This window comes from Asterias rubens, chromosome 20 (assembly GCF_902459465.1).
Source record: "Asterias rubens chromosome 20, eAstRub1.3, whole genome shotgun sequence".
In the NCBI taxonomy this organism is placed as follows: Eukaryota; Metazoa; Echinodermata; class Asteroidea; order Forcipulatida; family Asteriidae; genus Asterias; species Asterias rubens.
Window position 1 is genome coordinate 7,929,193 of NC_047081.1, and position 20,356 is coordinate 7,949,548.

The 20,356-nt window shown below is 39.1% G+C and overlaps 1 protein-coding gene across 1 annotated transcript in view; it reads right to left on the reverse strand.

The window, feature by feature from the left end:
• The window catches only part of LOC117303991 (rhodopsin-like), a 33,518-nt gene extending 19,249 nt beyond the window's left edge, over positions 1–14,269 (reverse strand). The window contains exons 1-2 of the mRNA XM_033788462.1: positions 13,643–14,269; positions 13,391–13,609 (exon numbers count right to left, since the gene is read on the reverse strand). Of these exons, the coding sequence (XP_033644353.1) occupies positions 13,391–13,609; positions 13,643–14,269 (846 nt within the window). The remainder of the gene's footprint in view (positions 1–13,390; positions 13,610–13,642) is intronic.
• Positions 14,270–20,356: the final 6,087 nt, after the last annotated feature.

Below are 20,356 nucleotides of genomic sequence, written 5' to 3' on the forward strand. Positions count from 1 at the left end.
GTGGACAGAAATTGAAGTTGAACTTGAACAAGGTAAATCCATTTTCCTTTTTATATAGACGCTCTCAAATGTAAACTAAACATGTTTTATTGAAAACAAGTTCGTACAATTTTGGATCGGACGGAAAAACGACGAATCATCAAAGTGACATTACGAGAAAAAAATAATATCCAAAGATCGCATAAAATATAGACGACTTTTCGAAATGTTTGTTCGTGTACGCTTTAATGTTGCCTTTATACAACGCCTTATTACAATGATATAGGTTCAAAGGCTACAGTTTCAATAGACAAGGGTCCAATTTCAAAAGTAGCTAAGCATAATAAAAAGATTCTTACCAGAATAAGGTTACCAGCAATTGTTTAGCAGACATTTATTTCTGCTTAGGCAGCTCTGTATGAAATACGGCCCTGGCTTAAAGGCAGTGGACACTATTGGTAATTGCCCTCTGAAGTGACGTAGTTTTTGAGAAAGAAGTAATTTTCCAGGAATTTGATTTCGAGACCTCAAGTTTAGAATTTGAGGTCTCGAAAGCATCTGAAAGCACACAACTACGTGTGACAAGGGTGTTTTTTCTTTTATAGTTATCTTGCACATTCGACGATCAATCGAGCTCAAATGTTCACAGGTTTGTTATTTTTATGCATATGTTGAGATACACCAAGTGAGAGGACTGGTCTTTGACAGTTACCAATGGTGTCCACTGTCTTTAAACTAATAAGGCACTAACTACAAATTTAAGTCCACAAAAGACCCGTTAGTCAGTTATTTGGAAACAAACCTGCAATAGTAGTCCGTATAAAAAGACTACATCTCAACCAAGCTACATCAAGGCACAACCCGAACCTTCGGTGTCCACAAAGACCTCCCATGACAAATCATATGGAACGAACCTGCCACACTATAACTCCACTCTACCCCAGGGTCATGAAGCCATTACGACTGCTCAATATAGCGCTCATCATACGCCGCACTGTAATAATGCACGCTGGAATTACTATACACACTGCGACGCGTTTCCCTTGTATTTCGTGCGTTCGTTTTGCTTCCCTGGGTCGACCCCGGTGTGTGGCGGGTTTTTTTCCAAGACGAACGTGGGAAACTACCGGCACACGTTCGTCCTTGAAAAAAAAAACGCCACACACCGGGGTCGACCCAGGGAAGCTGAACGAACGCATCCATTGTTACGAATAGACTGGTCCCTGTCTTTATCAACAGGTTAAAGGCACCGGACACGTTTGGTAAATGTCAAAGAATAGTAAACTCACTTGGCGTATTAAAAAAAATTTACAAACTTGTGAACATTTTGACTCAATATTGGTCAACGAAGTTGCGAGAGAATGATGAAAGAAAGAAAACACAATTTTCGCACTAATAATTCGCCATACTGTTTGTATTGTTTTATTTTGTTTTATTCTATAATTCTACTCTAGAACCAAACAACTCAGAGAACAAACTGTATTAATGTATTCTACTGTTTCGTTAACTGTCTTCACGCTTCGTTCGGTATTCTTCCAGTAACTGCTAATTGGAATGAATAGAAGCTTGCATTCAACCTTCGGTTACCAAGGCAACGTCCCTTATGGTTTAGCTCCTAACACAGTGGCAGCGGTGTGTAGTGTGTCACTCGAGAAGTATGCCACTATACTTACCACCGTGTAAATAAATTAATGCTTACTCGTTAAAATTGCGATTATTTTGCTGTGTGTTGAGCGCGAATAATGAACACAATAATTATAATTATTATATACAAAGACAATTACTATAATCTAGCTTTGCGTGTATTTCTTTATTGAGTTGAGTTGGGGATGGCCTAGCTAATTGTCCTTTTTTAGTTTTTATATTCAGAGTAATTATTGTCTCTGCACGGATATTTACAGATAATGCTTTTTCATAATGAAAGACCTACGCAAACTTTCGTAATAAATCGCACACAAGTATCGTCTATATACATGTTTTATATATGGTTTAAAAATTCAAAAGTGCGCTCTGTGTAAATGTTTGCGGACGTTATCACCCCAAATTCAAATTTGACACGAAACGGTTCTGTCTGAAAAATTATGTATTTTTATGAGTTCTTCTTCCTGCGTGAGATAACCGCTGTGGATTTTTTAGCGATATCTCAAAAACGCTGAGCCACGTCTTGAAATGAACTTTTTTACAGTTAAGTTTTGTTGCATGTATACATAACGCTGATTAAAATAATTAAAAGGTTCCAGTAGCCAAGGGTATACTTTTCCTTTTAATCAGAGAGGTGATAAATCATCCATCAGGAATTAGAAGCGTCTTACACCTGAAAGCAGTTAGCGCTTATTAAAAAAAAAAAAAAATAGTAATAAAACACCAACCGAACACGAGTAAAACGTACCCAAACCCTTTAAGACAGGTTGAAAAAGTTGGTATGATTTATGAGACCGATTTATGAAGCATCTTGTTAAGGGTTTACAAGGTGATAAACTGTCCACCAATCGCAGTTTAATTACGTAAACGTGCAAGGGCGTGACGGGCACAAGGATGACTTGTCTAGCTTAAGGGAATTTTAGTTGTGTACATATAATAAGGAATAATTATGTAATAACTGTCGAACAGGTTGAACATTTACATGTTGGGAGTATAAACAGGTGAGATGAACGGTTAAGTACCCTCTCTTTGAGTAGTAGTGTTGGTTGATCGAGGATCGGAATACTGATCGAAACGTTAAGTTTTATGGTTGCTGGAAAAAAAAATTGAATGATCCAGTCTAAAAGAAATTGTAAAGTTTTACCAACAAATAACTGTCCATAGTAGTTCTTTTTCAATAACTTATTTACTGTTACAATAATCAAAACAAACGTTACTTCAGATGTAGACTTTAAAGGCAGAGGATACTATTGGTAATTACTCAAAATAATTATTAGCGTAAAACCTCACTTGAGTATAAAACATTGTGAGAAACGGCTCCCTCTGAAGTGTCATAGCTTTCGAGAAAGAAGTAATTTTCCACAAATTTGATTTCGAGACCTCAAGTTTAGAACTTGAGGTCTCGAAATCAACAATCTAAACGCACACAACTTCGTGTGACAAGGGTGTTTTTTCTTTCATTATTATCTCGCAAATTCGATGACCGATTGAGCTCAAATTTTCACAGGTTTGTTATTTTATGCATATGTTGAGATACACCAACTGTGAAGGCTAGTCTTTGACAATTGCCAATAGTGTCCACTGCCTTTAAAGAAAATCGCTCTTTCTGATGATTCTTTAAATTGCCGTGTAGCATAGACGACTCGGGCGAGTACCTGATTTATGAACACAAAAGTTTACGTTTGGTTCACATAAACATGACCACCGATTTCGTTTCGATAACATTCCCACAGAAAATTAGAGCAGTTGACTGGATGTAGCCTACTTCTCCCTAAGAAGTCATGCATATTGCATTTAAAGGCACTTGACAGAATTGGTAATTACTCAAAATAATCGTTAGCATAAAAACTTGATAGTATGAAAAAAAAACATTGCGAGAAAATGGCTCACTCTGAAGTAACGGGGTTTTTTTTAAGGTTAGTTCTCACTCCAATATCAAAAGACTTCATTCCAGCCTGAATTTCTTTATTGGGCATCTGGAAGCACACATTGGTGAAACAAGGGTGTTTTTTTCCTGCATTATTTTCTTGCAAAATCGATGACCAACGTGAGTCAAAATTGTCACAAGTTTATTATCAATGTATGCATTTATTGATATACGCCTAGTGACAATACTGGTCTCTGACAATTGCCAAAGGTGTCCAGTGCATTTAAATATGACTGTGTATGCAAACAAGTGCAGACTTTAAAGTGGTGATGAGATGACTCGTATAGAATCTCGCAGGATCAAAAAGAAAGCAAACAATTTATACAGATGTTATCTCTCGATTACACTTACCTTCATCTTAGAAGCCTGAATCATGATGGTACCACAGTGATGGTATCAACACACCTATGTACACATTTTACTCATTCACAACGACGCACTGCGTAGTCTATCAGTATGCCCAGTTGTATCAGAGCGCAATCGATCACCATTCACACACACAGAAAGAGACATTCACACAGTACGTCCTTCCCGCCAAGCAACCTTATGCAAAATGAACGCCGTGTGGTAGCACGTGCGTTCCCAAACCGCTATGGTTAAACCACGCAGTGGTCTGGTGTACACGCCTCGTACGAGTACCAGACTGCATTTATTTTGATGTGTCCCCCGAACCCCTACCGCCCCCCCCCCCCCCCCCTTACTCTCAAATCCTTTCGTGGAAAAAAAAACTCTCTCGCTGCATAATCCAACGCCAGATTGTCTAAGTCTCTGTGTTTTTAAAATTGTGTATTAAGTAACACAGCTCGGTTTTTAAATCAGTGGGTTGACGTTTGACATTAGAAGTGGGATTAGATTGATTCTGGGGAGACAATCCTCAATCATACTTGGGGAAGGCAATCTGCTGTGTCTCTTCCCTTGTAGTCTTCACAATCGCTTTACTTGTTTTGTTTTTGAAAAAATGTCTCATAAAATCTCCCTCATAATGAGGACCGGAGTGTTCTGAGAACCAGGAGAGGGATGTATTAGGGGGCTAGTACACTGGGCCATCAAATTACATAGGAGATTTCTGGACATCTTCTATCTCAAAATATTTGTAATCGCTCACTTTGTATGTGTTTCAAAAATGTCTTATTATGTCACCATAGTGTTCTGAGAAACGGAAGAGGGGGGCTATCCTGTGTCAACAAAACATACTCTCTCACACGAGATTTCTAGAAAACTTCTGTCTTAAAATCTTTGTGTAGTCGCTGACTTTGTTTGTTTTTGACAATGTCTCATTAAAAGTCCTGTCTGTGTTCTGAGAAACAGAAGACGGGGAGGAGGGGGGGGCTATCGTGGGTCATCAAATCACAATCTGCTAAACGAGATTTCTGCTTATTTTCAGTCCGCTTCTGAATTGGTGGCTTCTACCTAAACTAAAATAATTGCAACGGCTTAGGCCGTGGCCGAGATAGCAATAGCCGTATCCACAGCTGCCGTCTATGGATATGGACATTAGTGTTTTATAACACTAACGGTACGACGAAACAGTAGTCGTAGCCATAATCTTAGCTTCATTCCGGCGTCCGATCCGATGAGGGCTCGGCTACAATTTGTATTGTAGTCTTGGTTCCGAGACCTTCGCATGGATAAAATCTAACAACTTGGTAGTTCGCACCTTACGGACCAATTCGAACAACAGAGGGCGTTACTATTCTTGGTTCGATTTCAAGCAGACCATGCAGTGCCGTCAATCGAAATGAGTTTTAGACGAATAGCGCCCTCTGTCGGGTTATCACGTTACGTTACGTTACGTTACATTACATTACGTTATGTTACATTACGTAACGTCACGTTACGTTACATTAAGTTAAGTTAACTTTGAGTATGAGATGGTGACGTCTGGGGCTAAGACTACCATTTTATCCATTCAGATCCTTGTTCTGATTTCTGAATTGGCGGATTCTTGCTAAGGACTTCGTTTAGCTGAATGCATGATGACGCGGCGATCCAGCCGTTGCCGTTGCCGCTGACATTAAAGCCATCTTGGTTTTCTGTCAATTTAACCAAATCAAAACCTTTTCGAAACCATTTTGGTCGGCTGATAGGCTTATGGGCTCAGTCGCTGAAAATGCACACTTTCGGCACAGGGCTTCAAACAGACAAACGAATGCCTAAGCCGATACCCAAAGCCCGAGCCGTAGTTTCGAAAACAGCCAAAGTTGAACAGAAGACGAAAAAGGGTCTTTCCATTTTGCGTAGTAAAAGTCGCCAGTTCAGTGATGACAGACCGGGATTAAAGCCCAAGATGGGTAGTCGATTTTACTGTAATCGTTTGTTCGATCGATTAATATAAAGATCGACTGGTCGATCTGAAATTCTGAGGCGAAATGCCGTTTGGGACTAGCGCAGCAAATTTCTCTGCTTAGGCAAAAATTGAGTAGAGCACCAATCACATCAATTGGCGGTAACCTATTTGTAAGCAATACTTTTCTACTGTGTTCGGCAAGTTGTTGTGCTTACAAAGGCTTTATGAAATTGAGCACTGACATTATACCTTCAGCATTCTCGGCTTGCAAAGTGGGTTACTCGCCTCTTACATTTTTCAAACTTTTTCACATTTTCCTGCATCTACCCTCATTTTCTCCTCCCGTCCCGTGTGCATGAAGAAACAACATCTTGGTACAAGGTTTTTGATTTGCGATGATTCTGATCTCCAAATTTCGTACTGATTGACCCCTTGTAAAACTCTGTTTACCGCCCTCATCGGCGATACTGCAGTTGAGAAAAATCATTATTCGCATCTTACTATACTTCATTGAGAGAAAGCAGATTAATGGCCTTATTTTCTGTAGACCCTCATAACTTTAACATAATTATTTTAGAGCTCAAGAAAAGGGATACTGTACAGTGTCGGTTGTGACCTTAGGTTTTTGACTTCCAAGTTGGTACTGTGGGGGACATGTGTGTGCATGAGACTCTGTCCCCGCAACAACGAGCGAGCTGTGTGTAATTTCCTTCTGATAGCGCCCTCTTGTTAAACCTAGTTCAGCCCGTGTTTCAAATAATTAAGTACATTTCCAAGCAGTAATTATTTGTCGTGTAATTTTGACCACTTAAGCACTTGGCACGGTGTGCTATGGGGGATTATTAGTGGGGTACATCCCCGGCAGAGGCGCTCAACTGACTATTAATTTATCGCTTACATTACCCATGTATTGTCATATAATTATATATTAACATTATATTATTGTGTGTGTATATAATATTTTGCACAAGTTCCTCAAATAAGTCTAAATGGCTACTCTGTTGTGATTGTGTGTGCTGCGCACACTGTCGGATCGTTCCCATGATGCATCACTACATCCTGAACAAGAATTAATTTGCACAAGTCAACCTCTTTTTCAGCCCGTCCCAGCGGTCATCGATGAGCCCGTTGGGACCAGGGAGGGAGGCATAAAGAGGTACCGAATAAAGTTTACTCGTCCCCTTCAAAATAAACGCCACAGCGCCCTCTGTCGACAGTGCCCGGCTGCGGACCACATTAATTTTGTATATTATAAAGTCAATGTTATTTAGACGGCCTGGTGAGTCTTGTGAACATCTGATAAAATTAATTGGCAACTTTGAGATTACACGATAATGTACAGAAACGCTTTCCGCATCTGGGGGATTGCGGACGGGGGGGGGGCAGGGGGTTATAGCCCCAGCGTTTCTGACGGTGGATGTTGAAATGTGCAGCAGCACCTTGTAAACGTCCCCTTGCATTAACGTGTTACATATAAAATGATCTCATGATTCAAACTCTTTAAAAACTTGTCTGGAAATAAACTATGATAAGCGCTTTTGCAACGTCCATAGATAAAGCGCTATTATAAAAAGTATAGTTATACTACACACCTGGTTTTTAATTTCTTTTTTTTTTCGGTGCGAGCCTCTTTGAGCATTGAATATCAAAATGAGGGCATATCGAAGATACATGGTCTTTTATCTTTAAAGTCATATCCACTTGAAAGCTTTAAAGTGCTTAATCACTGCAAAAAAGGAAGAAAAGAAAAAAAGTAACAGATTTGTGTTGTTGACAAACTCTTGTTGTCTAGTTATTATTAATGTTTGTATTTCTATTTGAAACATCTTGCGAACAAGGTCGTGACTGACTGGACAGCGCACTAGACTCGGGGTGCTCTGGAACGTCAGGTCGTGGCGCTTGTTTGAAACAAGCTGTTTCCTTGGGCAAGAATACTTTCCCCGGTAATTAATTGCTTTGTCGTTTGGATACGGCATTAACCGTAGGTCCCATGGAGGCCTTTAATATAGGAATAATGCACGTAAGTGAACCCAGAAGACCTGTCGTGTAAGAAGAGTAGGGGTTGACCCCGGTGGTACACAAAGCAACCACCCTTGTCAGTGCTCAACTTCAAAGAGTGTTTTGCAGAAAACTATGTTCAACAACCAGCTTGCTGAACAAAAGGTTAGCAGGATACCTGTCACATTGTACATGCGATAGTAGTTAAAGGCAGTGGACACTATTGGTAACTGTCAAAGACTAGCCTTCACAGTTGGTGTATCTCAACATATGCATAAAATAACAAACCTGTGAAAACTTGAGCTCGATCGGTCATCGAAGTTGGGAGATAATAATGAAAGAAAAAAAAACACCCTTGTCACACGAAGTTGTGTGCTTTCATATGCTTGATTTCGAGACCTCAAGTTCTAAATTCGAGGAAAATTATTTCTTTCTCGAAAACTACTCCACTCCAGAGGGAGCCGTTTCTCACAATATTTCATACTACCAACCTCTCTCCATTACTTGTTACCAATTAGTAAGGTTTTATGCTAATAAATATTTTGAGTAATTACCCATAGTGTCCACTGCCTTTAAAGGCAGTGGACACTTTTGGTTATTACTCAAAAAACCTATCAGCAAAAAAACCTCACTTGGTAATGAGTAATGGGGAGAGGTTGACAGTATAAAACACTGTGAGAATCGGCTCCCTCTGAAATGTGACGTATTTTTAGAGAATGAAGTCATTTTCCACGAATTTGATTTCGAGACCTCTAGTTTAGAGGTCTCGAAATCTGAAAGCACGAAACTTCGTGTGACAAGGGTGTTTTTTCTTCTTTCATAAATATCTTGCAACTCCGACGACCAATCGAGCTCAAATTTTCACAGGTTTGTTATGTTATGCATATTTTGAGATACACCAAGTGAGACGACTGATCTTTGACAATATTACCAATAGTGTCCACTGTCTTTAATGTTTGATTCACAACATCAATCAACCATTGTTGTCTGTTTATTTATTTTAAATCTTCGGACATAATTCTTTGTTGGCAGGGGCCGTCCAGAGTAAGTCAAAGGTTTTAAAATCTGTCATCCAAGCAATGTGCCCTCCCAGACCCCTAACCCCATCGTAGGTGGGGTAAACCCCATGGGAGGTGGAAAAATGCGGAGCTCGAAGTGAACTGAAAAACAGGTCATCGCACTTTATTACAAAAACAACAAGAAAAGCTTTAAAGCCACTGGACACAATTGGTAATGACTCAAAATAATTGTTAGCATAAAAACTTACTTGGTAACAAGCAGTAGAGAGCTGTTGGTAGTGTAAAACATTGTGAGAAACGACTCCCTCTGAAGAAACGTAGTTTTCGAGAAAGGAGTAATTTACCACTAAAATATTTGAATTTGATTTTGAGACCTCAGAATTAGATTTTGAGGTCCCGAAATCAATCACCTGAAGGTACACAACTTCGTGTGACAATGGTGTTTTTTCTTTCATTATCATCTCGCAACTTCGAAGACCAATAATGACTTCAAGTTTTCACAGGTTTGTTATTTTATGCATAATAAATGTTGAGATACACCAAGTGAGAAGACTGGTCCTTCAAAATTACCAAAATGTGTCCAGTGCCTTTAAACAGCATGTCGCTGTCCTTTTTTTTTTTTCGAGAGAGAAGTCAATTCCTGTTCGAATGACATGTGACATACATGTATGGATAAATAGCCTAATCTCAGTAAGTGGTCCTTTCAAACTCCCAGTCAAACAAAACAGTCCTAACAAATCCCCCAATAAAACCCTCAAACAACTCCTACTTCAGTGCCCATTTCACTGTCTATGCTGGTCTAGTGAGCAATTATACATCAGAACGATACATGGTAACAATTTTGTTTGTTGCATGTTTAGAGAAGAAAACAAAACACCCACAGTGGGTCCTTGCATGGTGAAACTTGAATAAACTCAATTCACCGACGATTTCTAAAATACAAATTCCAATCATCAATGAGTTTAGAGCAAAGTTTGCAGATATCAGTCAAGCGGTAAATTGAAAAGACAGTTAAAAGTGACACGTTGCCTTGGATTGGGCGAGTAAGTGTTGACGAAAAGCGTTTAAAACCGTTTGCTATAAAATCCATATGGCAGAAAGATGTTTTAAAAGTAGAATATAATGATCCACACACGAAATATGCCTCGAAACTGCACGGTTTTCCTTACACGTCGTGAACTAACACGGTCGGCCATTTTGTGGAGCCAAATTTGTTTTGTTTTACAATACAAACATTTAAATCAATGTTGAAGACTCACTGATATTCAAGAAATTAAATTTATCTGTAGTTACCCCCAGTCTGTAGCTTGTTAGTTTCGGTTTATTTGTTTACCATCTCATATTTACTCCTGCTTTTTGTTGCTGCACCATTTTTAAAAATTTATTATCTCTATATTCTGGTGTTGTTGCCCAGGCTTACCTATTAGTCTTCATAAACAGAACTCGAATTACCCCAGCTTAGGACAATACTACACAATTTATTAGGCAAATGAACGGATTGTGCTGGTACTCGTTGCGTCTCTCTGCTGACCGGAATGCTAGTGACCCACATCAATCACGTGATTGACCTTGCCGCGCGCCATTTTGGGAGGCTGATCCACCGATATAGGGCTTCTGGGAAAGAAAAAAAAATCGTATTTTGTATACCCGCATGTGCATTCAACAGCTTTTGTATTTAGCGTTTCAAAATGGCCGCCGCCGTGTGGCGGTGACTTCTTCATAAAGAAATACAACATATAGATTTTGTCAAATCTAGCTCTCAACAGTAAGCTTCGTGTCGCAGAACAGCAACCATGTTTTCAAGGCAGTTATATACACATAAAGCTGCCTACATGGTTGGTGCAGCTCTCACACACAAAATAATTATAAAAACAACACTTGTCAAACCCAATTTTCCAAAGCTACCTTTAGCTCCCACCGAAAATCAACCATTGTTTTCAAGTCCAGTTATCCCACAATAAACTGCCTATGGTTGTATATCTCCCATTAACAAAGAAACACAACAGAAATATTTTGTCAAGTCTAGTTTTCCAGTGTTAGCTGCCTTTATCTCTTACCGAACAACAACAACGCTTTCCAAGTCCGATATCATAAAGAATTACTACAAAACAATAGTTTGTCACGTTTAATTTTCAACAGCATAGGTGCATATAGCTATCTCAACATTTTTCAAGTCAAGTTTCAATACAAAGTTGTCTGCCTATGGTTGATTCAGCTTCCATACATTTTATTTTTGCCAAAACACTGTAGTTTGTCAAGTCCAATTTTCAAAAGTAAGCACCCACATATAGCTCTCATCACAGAACCATTACACAGAACAACAACAAAAACATTTCAAATCCATATAATAGTAGGTGTTAAATATGCATCGGGGATAAAGAATACTAATTTTTGTTTTTTTACCCAACATACACCAAAACATAATTTTTTTATATGATTCGAACTGCCTCTAGCTACCGGGCAATCTCGGTAGTTGATAAGACACTGCTGTAGAATTGCTAAGGTCATGGGTTCGAATCCCACCCGAGTAAATGTGCCTGTGATATCTGTTTCACATGGCTCGAGAAAGTACTGAGTATACAGTGCTAACAAACATCGGTGTATGGGTAAAAACAAAAAATTAATATTTCAAATCCAGTTTTCCAACAGTAAGCTGTCTATGGTTGTTGTAGCTCTCGGACACGATTCATACTTCGGTTCCTATAATAATAAATATTACACAATAAATCAAACCCGATATGGCGTTGGTCATTCCACAGTAATTAGAAAGAATTAGTGGAGAGTGAGGCATGACGGATAGGGTCACCTCACGGCCCTTGCGATCATCAGTAAAGACCGTGGACAGACAGGAATTTTTTAGGAATTCGGAATGCCATAAAGTCAAAACGGTATTCTGAGAATGTCATTCACACCGAAAACCTTAAAGGAACGCGTTGCCTTGGATCGGACGAGTTGGTCTATTGAAACCGTTTTTTATAAAAAGCATATGGGTGAAAAAATGTTTTAAAAGTAGAATACAATGATCCACACAAACTTTCCTCGAAATTGCGTGGTTTTCCTTTTACTGTGCGAACTAACACGGCCGGCAATTTATGGGAGTCAAAAATTTGACTCCCATAAATGGCCGACCGTGTTAGTCGACGAGGTATAAGGAAAACCACGCAATTTCCAGGCATGTTTGTGTGGATCATTGTATTCTACTTTTACAACATCTTACTACCCATGTGCATTTTTTTAACAAATGGTTACAAACGGTTTTCAAAGACCAACTCGACCGATCTAAAGGCAACGTGTTCCTTTAACACTAGCTTTAAATTCATTTATTTTTCTATTTGTTAGTTTTTATATTTACGTATTTTTTTCTTACTGTAAAGACTCTGCTAGGGTCGAAACGTCAGGCCATTAACTATTTTTGCATTTTATACCATCGGTTCATTTGGTTGGTAAGTTGTTTGCAACAGCTAATTATATTTTCTCAAATATACTTATTACAGACAAACATTGACAACAAAAGTTACAAAAGGACTGAAATTAAACGAAAGCCGCGTCAGCAAACTAAAATTTTGGATTTATTCGTTTGGTATGATGATGTATCACTCTAATTTTTTAGAAGAAGATCTGAGAACCCATGAATCACCACTTGGTACACTCTTACAGGCAGGGACTCTTAATGAATACTTATTGGGAAAAAAGCAAAACTATGTCATGGTGTTTCATCAATAAGGTCAAATTACTCTTTATTAGTGAAGCGACATTTTGAGGGAGCTTTCAAACGATCACCACCGACATCTCAGAAACTTAAAACACTGGACACTTTGGTCATGGTAACGGTCAAAGACACTATTGGTAATTACTCAAAATAATTATTATCATAAAAACCTAACCTGATTACGAGTAATGGGGAGAGGTTGATAGTATAAGACATTGTGAGAAACAGCTCCCTTTGAAGTGACGTAGTTTTCGAGAAAGAATTAATTCTCCACGAATTTGATTTTGAGACCTCAGATTCAGTCCGGTGTAAAAATTACAATAAAGGAACAGGTTGGCTTGGATTGGGTGAGTTGGTCTTGAAAAGCGTTTGGAACCTTTTTTTGTGTGAAATGCAAATGGTTAGATAGATAATTTAAAGGTAGAATGTAATGATCAACACAAACATGCCTCGAAATTGCACGGTTTTCCTACTACGTCGTTAAGAAACACGGTCGGCCACTATATTATACTTTTAAAATATCTTTCTTACCATGATAACGTATTTCACAACAAACGGTTTTAAACGCTGTTCAAAGACCAACTCGTCAGATCCAAGGCAAAGTGTTCCTTTAACATTCTATATCTGCGTGTCGGTTTCCACTAAAAACACATCAATGTGATTGATCAATTATTCCTCACACAGTGATGTTTTGCAGATGTTATTCTACAACTGAATAATTGTAATTACTTGTCTCAGACAATAAACAACATGGCACACAACTTAATTGCAAACACTACCTGCAAATCTGTCGCTGTACTATTTATAGTATTATGATGTCATGACCTTACCTGAAATACTCGTCTATACTGAGGGCTCAACACTCCGTAAACGATGGGATTAAAGACGATACACGACTTGGCGATTAGAGAGGGCGCTGCTGAGGTAGCCTGGGAGATACCACGATGATCACCAAACAGTGCCCACAGTGACACCACACAGTATGGAGTCCAGGCTACTAAGAACAGCACCACACATATCAGCATCATCATTGTGGTCCGTTTCTCCATCTCGCGAGCGGACGATTGAAGTTGGATGGAGACGGACTGAGACATCTGCTCCCCCGTCCTACGTCGGAGAAACGAGAAGATGCTCCAGTAGCAATAGCAGATGACCGAAAGAGGAACTGTGAATAAGACAATGAACATGAAAACCACGTAGGAGACGTACAGTGGCGATTTGGTCCGATAGTCAATGTCGCATTGGGTGTAGAAACCCTCAAGTACAAACCCATTCCAACCGTAGAGTGGGGGAGTGGCGAAAAGCAACGTGATAATGTGAACGGCGACGATGGCTCTGAGTATCATTGTAGTTGTTATACGGGGTCCGTTTGGTCGTCTAAGGACCACTAAATATCTATACACTGCGATAACCACAAATGTGTTGAGTGAGATGCACCCGCAATAATAGTTAATAAACCCATAGTAGTAGCACCCGAAACTGCCGTATAACCACCTCCCAGCGAAGCTACTCGAACATGACATGGGTGTCCCAATTAGCGCCATAGCCAAGTCACTCACGGATAAGTTCATGATCAAATAGTTATTGGGAGTCCGGAGTTTCTTTGATTTTAAGAAGGCTGCGATGACGATAACGTTACCGGCGAAACCAGCCAGGATGACGGTCGAGAGGTAGACACCTATGACCGCATAGCTACTATACTCCACCATGCTGGCTGCAGTGGAATCCAATTAGTGGATATCGTGAATGTTGCAACAGTTACTTATTCACACACACACGCGGTTACTTATTCACACAGGTTTGACAGACATCCAATATTCAGCTAAAAGCTGTATTCTTTGGTAATAATCGTGTTTACACACGCGTACTCCGTCATCATTGTGTTTCGATCGTCTGACAATTGCACATGTGGTGCAGGTACCTTTTATTAGTCTCAGTGACGCTGCAACGGTGATGACGTCACACTGCTAGCTAAAACTGTGGCGGCCATTTGGATAAACTGCCTCAAGGATTTTCACTTAGTAGCATGTCTCTTTCGTACTATCAAAATCATCAGATCACCAACAAATCTATTGTCACCTGGAAATTTACTTTGTGTATCAAGAGATTAGACTTAAGTGCCTCGTTCGCGATACATTGTGGATGCTTTCTGCCGCCGGCCGTATATCCCAGGCTTGCCTGCAGTCCTGTGTTATTTCGGAAAGCAGTTCTAACAATGCAATCAAGTTCACAGGTCATGTCGTCACATCAGCTGGTGGTTTTAATTGGCGTCGACCTTAAACACTGTAATTTGCAAAAGGTAGGCCTATACTTTTGACGCACAATAATGATTAATGTGAGGCAACCCTACTCTTACTCTTACTCTTAAATTAGCAACACGTGCAGCAGGCCTACCACGTTACTTCAGAGTGAGCCGTTTCTCACAATGTTTTATATTATCAACAACTCTCCATTGCTCGTTACCAATAATTGTTTATGCTCAATTATTTTGAGTACTAACCAATAGTGTCTAGTGTCTTAAATGAAGTCCCAAAATACTCTTTTCTTGGTGAGCCAATTTGGACCGAGATTTTGGGTTTTGGGGTATCTTCTTCTACAATACATCAATTTAAATAATTATCGGCTCAATGCACAAGCTTGCTCAGGGAACCATACCCTTACAAGCCTTGCTTCTGTATGGGTCCCCCACAGTTTCACGAATGTCAATGCTTATTATTCATTTAATTAATCTTATCAAACAACTATTTATTTGTTTATTTCCAACTAATACATTGCCTATGATTTGATACTGATTGTGATTTTGAAACTGTGGAAATAAACTGATTGATTGATTGAAAAAATGATAATTAACGAGCACTTGTTTTCCAAAATTAATTATATAAATTATGGGATCTGGCTTGCGTTATACAGACAGTGTGGAATAAACATGCACTCGCTCAAGTATATATAGTATCATCTTTCACTAATTAGTAATTACTTTTTTAAGATTATGATTTTTTTAAGAAACTTGATACAGAGTTTACTTCGCATCGTTGACTTCTGAGACGTGTAATGACTGTTTAACTTTAGCACAAGACGTTATAATATTGAGTGGTTTATAAGATCGCGAATTGATGCTAAACTGTGGCGTTTAAAGGGATTGTACACGTTTGGTGATTGGAATCCACTGTTTCTTTCAATTCTACATATGGTTGTAGATATATATCGACAAAAATAAGGTGTGAAACTTTCCTTTCAAAAGGTGGTAGCTTTTTGAGATATTACCTAAAACATGTAGGCCTACCGGTTATGTCCAAGCAGGGAGAACTTCAATTGGAATACACAATCTGAGAAATGTTACTGTCAGTAACGCTTCTCAGATTCAAATGTTGGGGGATACAAAGTGATAACTTTTTTTCCATAATCACAGTACTTCGAAATGAAGTTCAATTTCTCAAAGTGCATTCCCGAAGCCGCTGTACTTTTTGTTTTAAGGGGATAAGTTTTTATTGTCATTAATTTACAGCATCATTACTAAACGTAGCCTTTACGGATCCTTTATAACATAAACTATTCATAGCTGTAATTTGTTTATATTATTAATTGTATTTTTTGTCTCAAATAAGGTTGTTTTTTAAAGCTGATGTAAATGTTTAAAATAAGTGTCATGGCCGAGTGGTAAAAGGCACCGGACTTGAGCTCTGCTGGGCCCAATGTCTTATTAAAGCCATTGGACCCTTTCGGTAAACAGTAAAGTCCAAGGCCCACACTTCGTGTATCACAACTTCTATATCAAATAACAAACCTGTGAACATTTAGGCTCAATCGGAGTCGGGAGAAAACAACGGAAAAACCCACCCTTGTTTCCGCGCGTTTCGCCGTGTCATGACATGTGTTTAAAATAAATCCGTAATTCTCGTTAACGAGAATTTATATTGTTTTGCTGTTTTCTCAAAAAGTAAAGCAATTCATGGAATAATATTTCAAGAGAAGTCTTTCACCATTGCCTTCTGTAAACTCTGTAAGTTATTTGTAAATCTGTGAACTTTTTTTTTTTTTTTTTTTTAACCGAAAGGGTCCAATGGCTTTAAGCATTGCTTCGTCGTTTGGATGGGACCTAAAGCTGTTGGTCCCGTGTGGTGTGTAACGCACGTAAAATAACATAGTGTACTTATCAAAAAGGAAGGGGTTCGCCCGGTGTTTTTGGCTGGATTGGCTGCATATTGCGCAAACCATGTTGCTATGATCTCGACTGGTGATTAAAAGTGTTTGGGGAACACAATACTTCTTCAATTGGTCTGAACAGATGGATAGAAGTAACCTTGCTAACAATTTCTGCCAATTTACCTATCGGTTCGCCAGCGCCACTGATGATTTGCAAAACAATGTACCCGATGAACGGGCTTGGTTGTTGTACATGTATGTTTCAATGGGGCTTGTTGGGGTCCTAGCTCTATGGTTGGCTGACCACAATTTCTCACAAGGTCCCTGCGGAGACCGGTGACGGTGTAGTATCAATACTATCTCAATTAGGGGTTTTTAATTAAAGGCAAGACATTCTTGTTAGTTACTCAAAATAATGTTTACCATAAAAACTTACTTGTAAAGCGTTGTGGTACCTTTTTGTGTAAGAACGCTATAGTATAATGCTTATAGATTAATTATTATTAGATTATTGGTAACGAGCAAAGGAGAGCTGTTGATATTGTAAAACATTGTGAGAAACCGCTCTCTCTGAAATAACGTAGTTTTTCAAGACAGAGGTATAATTTCTCACCCAAATATTTATTCAAAGTTTTTTTTAAGCATCTGAAAGCAGACAACTTGTGCGACAAGGGCGTATTTTCGTCTATTATTCTCTCGCAACTTCAACTCCCAAATTGAGCCAAAATTTTTCACAGGTTTGTTGTTCATGTGTTTGTTTGGATGTATTTTTATCTTGATGTGTATCAACATAAAACTTAATGATGTGTGGAAACAAACCACCAGTGAAAAAGCGTGTAGGTCTTCAGGCGACTGTCCGACGAACCAACCCTTACAAAAACAAAGAATGTTAAAAGCCTATACAATCAAATAGCTCTATTGTGTTCGTCACGAGTGTAGACTTTTACAACATTCTTCGGGTTTTTTTAAGTGTTGGTTTCGCCAGTCGAAAACGCCGCTACAAAATGAATATTTGTTGTGAAAACCACAAGCAGTTGAAAGATACAGAATTTCTCAAGGATACGGCAGTGACGAATTACCAGACACAGGGGGTGAGGGTGGGGTTGTAAGTGGCGACAAATAAAGACACTTTAGGGGTAGGCCAACATCGCACTGTTCACTCCTTCTCTTTGTTTTGTCTCATTTTGATGGGAGGGGCCTGCCGGTATGTTCTGTGCGAGAGGGACATGGCTGCCCCCCCCCCCCCCCAACTATTTGAGTTCAACGTTGTCAGAAGAAAAGTTGCCATGCGGAAAACTAGCCAGACTTAAGTTCATGGTTTCGCCAAACGAACAACACTTACCGTTGAAGAGATGAGGGTTTTTAACACCAGTGTTTTTGGCTCACGTAGGCCTGAGGAAACCTGTATCAAGAGTGCTTGCTACGTCAAAAATAGCCTTCACAGTTGGTGTATCTCAACATTTATGCATAAAATAACAAACCAGTACAAATTTGAGCTCAATCGGTCGTTGAAATTGCGACACAACAATGAAAGAAAAACACCCTTGTCATATGAAGTTGTGTGCTTTCCGATGCTTGATTTCGAGACCTCAAATTCTAAATCTGAGGTCTCGAAATCAAATTCGTGGAAAATTACTTCTTTCTCGAAAACTACATTACTTCAGAGGGAGCCGTTCCTCACTACGCTTTATACTCGTTACCAAGTTATATTTTATGCTAATAATTATTTTGAGTAATTACCAATAGTGTCCACACTGCCTTTAAGTTAACAGAGGCATCCTTGGTTTCTACCAGGAATATGTAATATGTATGGATCTCCAGTGACTTATGTGGCCACGTGTACAAATTATGAATAATTGGACGCCTATATAAATCAACTTTAGGGTGAAGATGATAAACACCACGTTCCCCGATAAATGTAAGGTGGCCTCGTCCCTGACCGCGAACCTGTCCCAATTTTATCTTGGAGGAATATTCAAGATAAACTTTGAGATGCAGGATCATTAACTTATCCCCTTGAGCTCAAAAAAAAAGGAGCACACGAAGACGTACACGCCTGACCGGTAAGCACAGCACAGAATCCAACCCAGGGGACGAACGCTTTTAACACGTCTATAACGGAAATGTGATAGTTACCTTGTCAAACTCGTGCATTTTTCTTCAGCCTTTATAAAGTCGAGCCGACACTTTGCCGCCTGGCGTGGCGTAACGTAATTGATGTTGGCCTTCGAATGGAGCGGGGTGAAGACAAGTCATGTAACTTTCTATATAGGACTAATCTTATATAGGCTGAGACATTACTGGTAATTACTCAAATAATTATAATCATAAAACCTTACATATGGGGAGAGGTTGATAGTATAAAAGTGAGAAAGGGCTCCCTCTGAAGTGATGTAGTTTTCGAGAAAGAGTAAATTTCTGCGAATTTGATTTCAAGACCTCAGATTTAGAATTTGAGGTCTTTCATAATTATCTCGCAACTTCGACGACCAATTGAGCTCAAATTTTCACAGGTTTGTTATTTTACGCATAATATGTTGAGATACACTAAAGTTAGAAGACCGGTCTTTGACAATTGCAGTGTCCAGTGTCTTTAATGCAGTTGCCTGCCCTGTCCTAAATCTAAGCGTTTGACCCACACTACTCTAGAGTCTCCGCTATACCAATAGTGTCCACGGCCCTATAGAACTCGTCCGAACTCAAGATATCAGAGTAGTCCTACCTAACTCTTTGTGAAATCCACCCCACCAGGGCCCAATTTCTTAGAGCTGCTTAGCAAACAAAATTTGCTGAGCATGAACTTTCTTCCTTGATAAATAAAGGATTACCAACCAACTTTCCATTTATTGCATATTGCTTGTTATAGGTACTAAGCTGTTGTTCGCTTATCGTGAAAATCACGCGAAAATTTGGTTGGTAATCCTGTTTTTATCAAGGCAAAAGATTTCATGCTAAGCAAATTGTTGTGCTTAGCAGCTCTATAAAATTGGGCCCAGGACGTAGAAGACCAGTCGTCTCATTTGGTGTTTCCCAACATTATGTATAAGTTAAATAATAATGAAAGAAAAAACACCCTAAGTTGCACAATTAATTTGTGTGCTTTCAGATGCCTAATAAAACGCTTCGGTTCTGAAGTCTTTTAAAGGCAGTGGACACTTTTAGTAATTACTCAAAATAATTAATATCATAAAACTTTTCTTGAGTACAAGTAATGGGGAGAGGTTGATAATAATTATAAAACATTGTGAGAAACACAATGAAGTTGCGTAGCTTTCGAGAAAGAAGTAATTTTCCACGAGTTTGATTTCGAGACCTCAGATTTAGAATTTGTGGTCTCGAAATCAAGAGAAAGCACAAAACTTCGTGTGACCATGGTGCGACAAGGGTGTTTTTTCTTTCATTAATATCTGGCAACTTCGACGACCGATTGAGCTCAAATTTTCACAGGTTTGTTATTTTATGCATAATGTTGAGATCCAGCTGCATGTGACGACTAGTTGACAATTACCAACAGTGTCCAGTGTCTTTAATACTTGAGTGGGAAAGACTGAGGTTCTCGCTCGAATCTGAAGCAGTTGTGCATCTGAAAGTAGAAATTAATTTGTGGAACATGACGTGGGGGTTTATTCCTTCACCTTTGCAACTTCGATGAC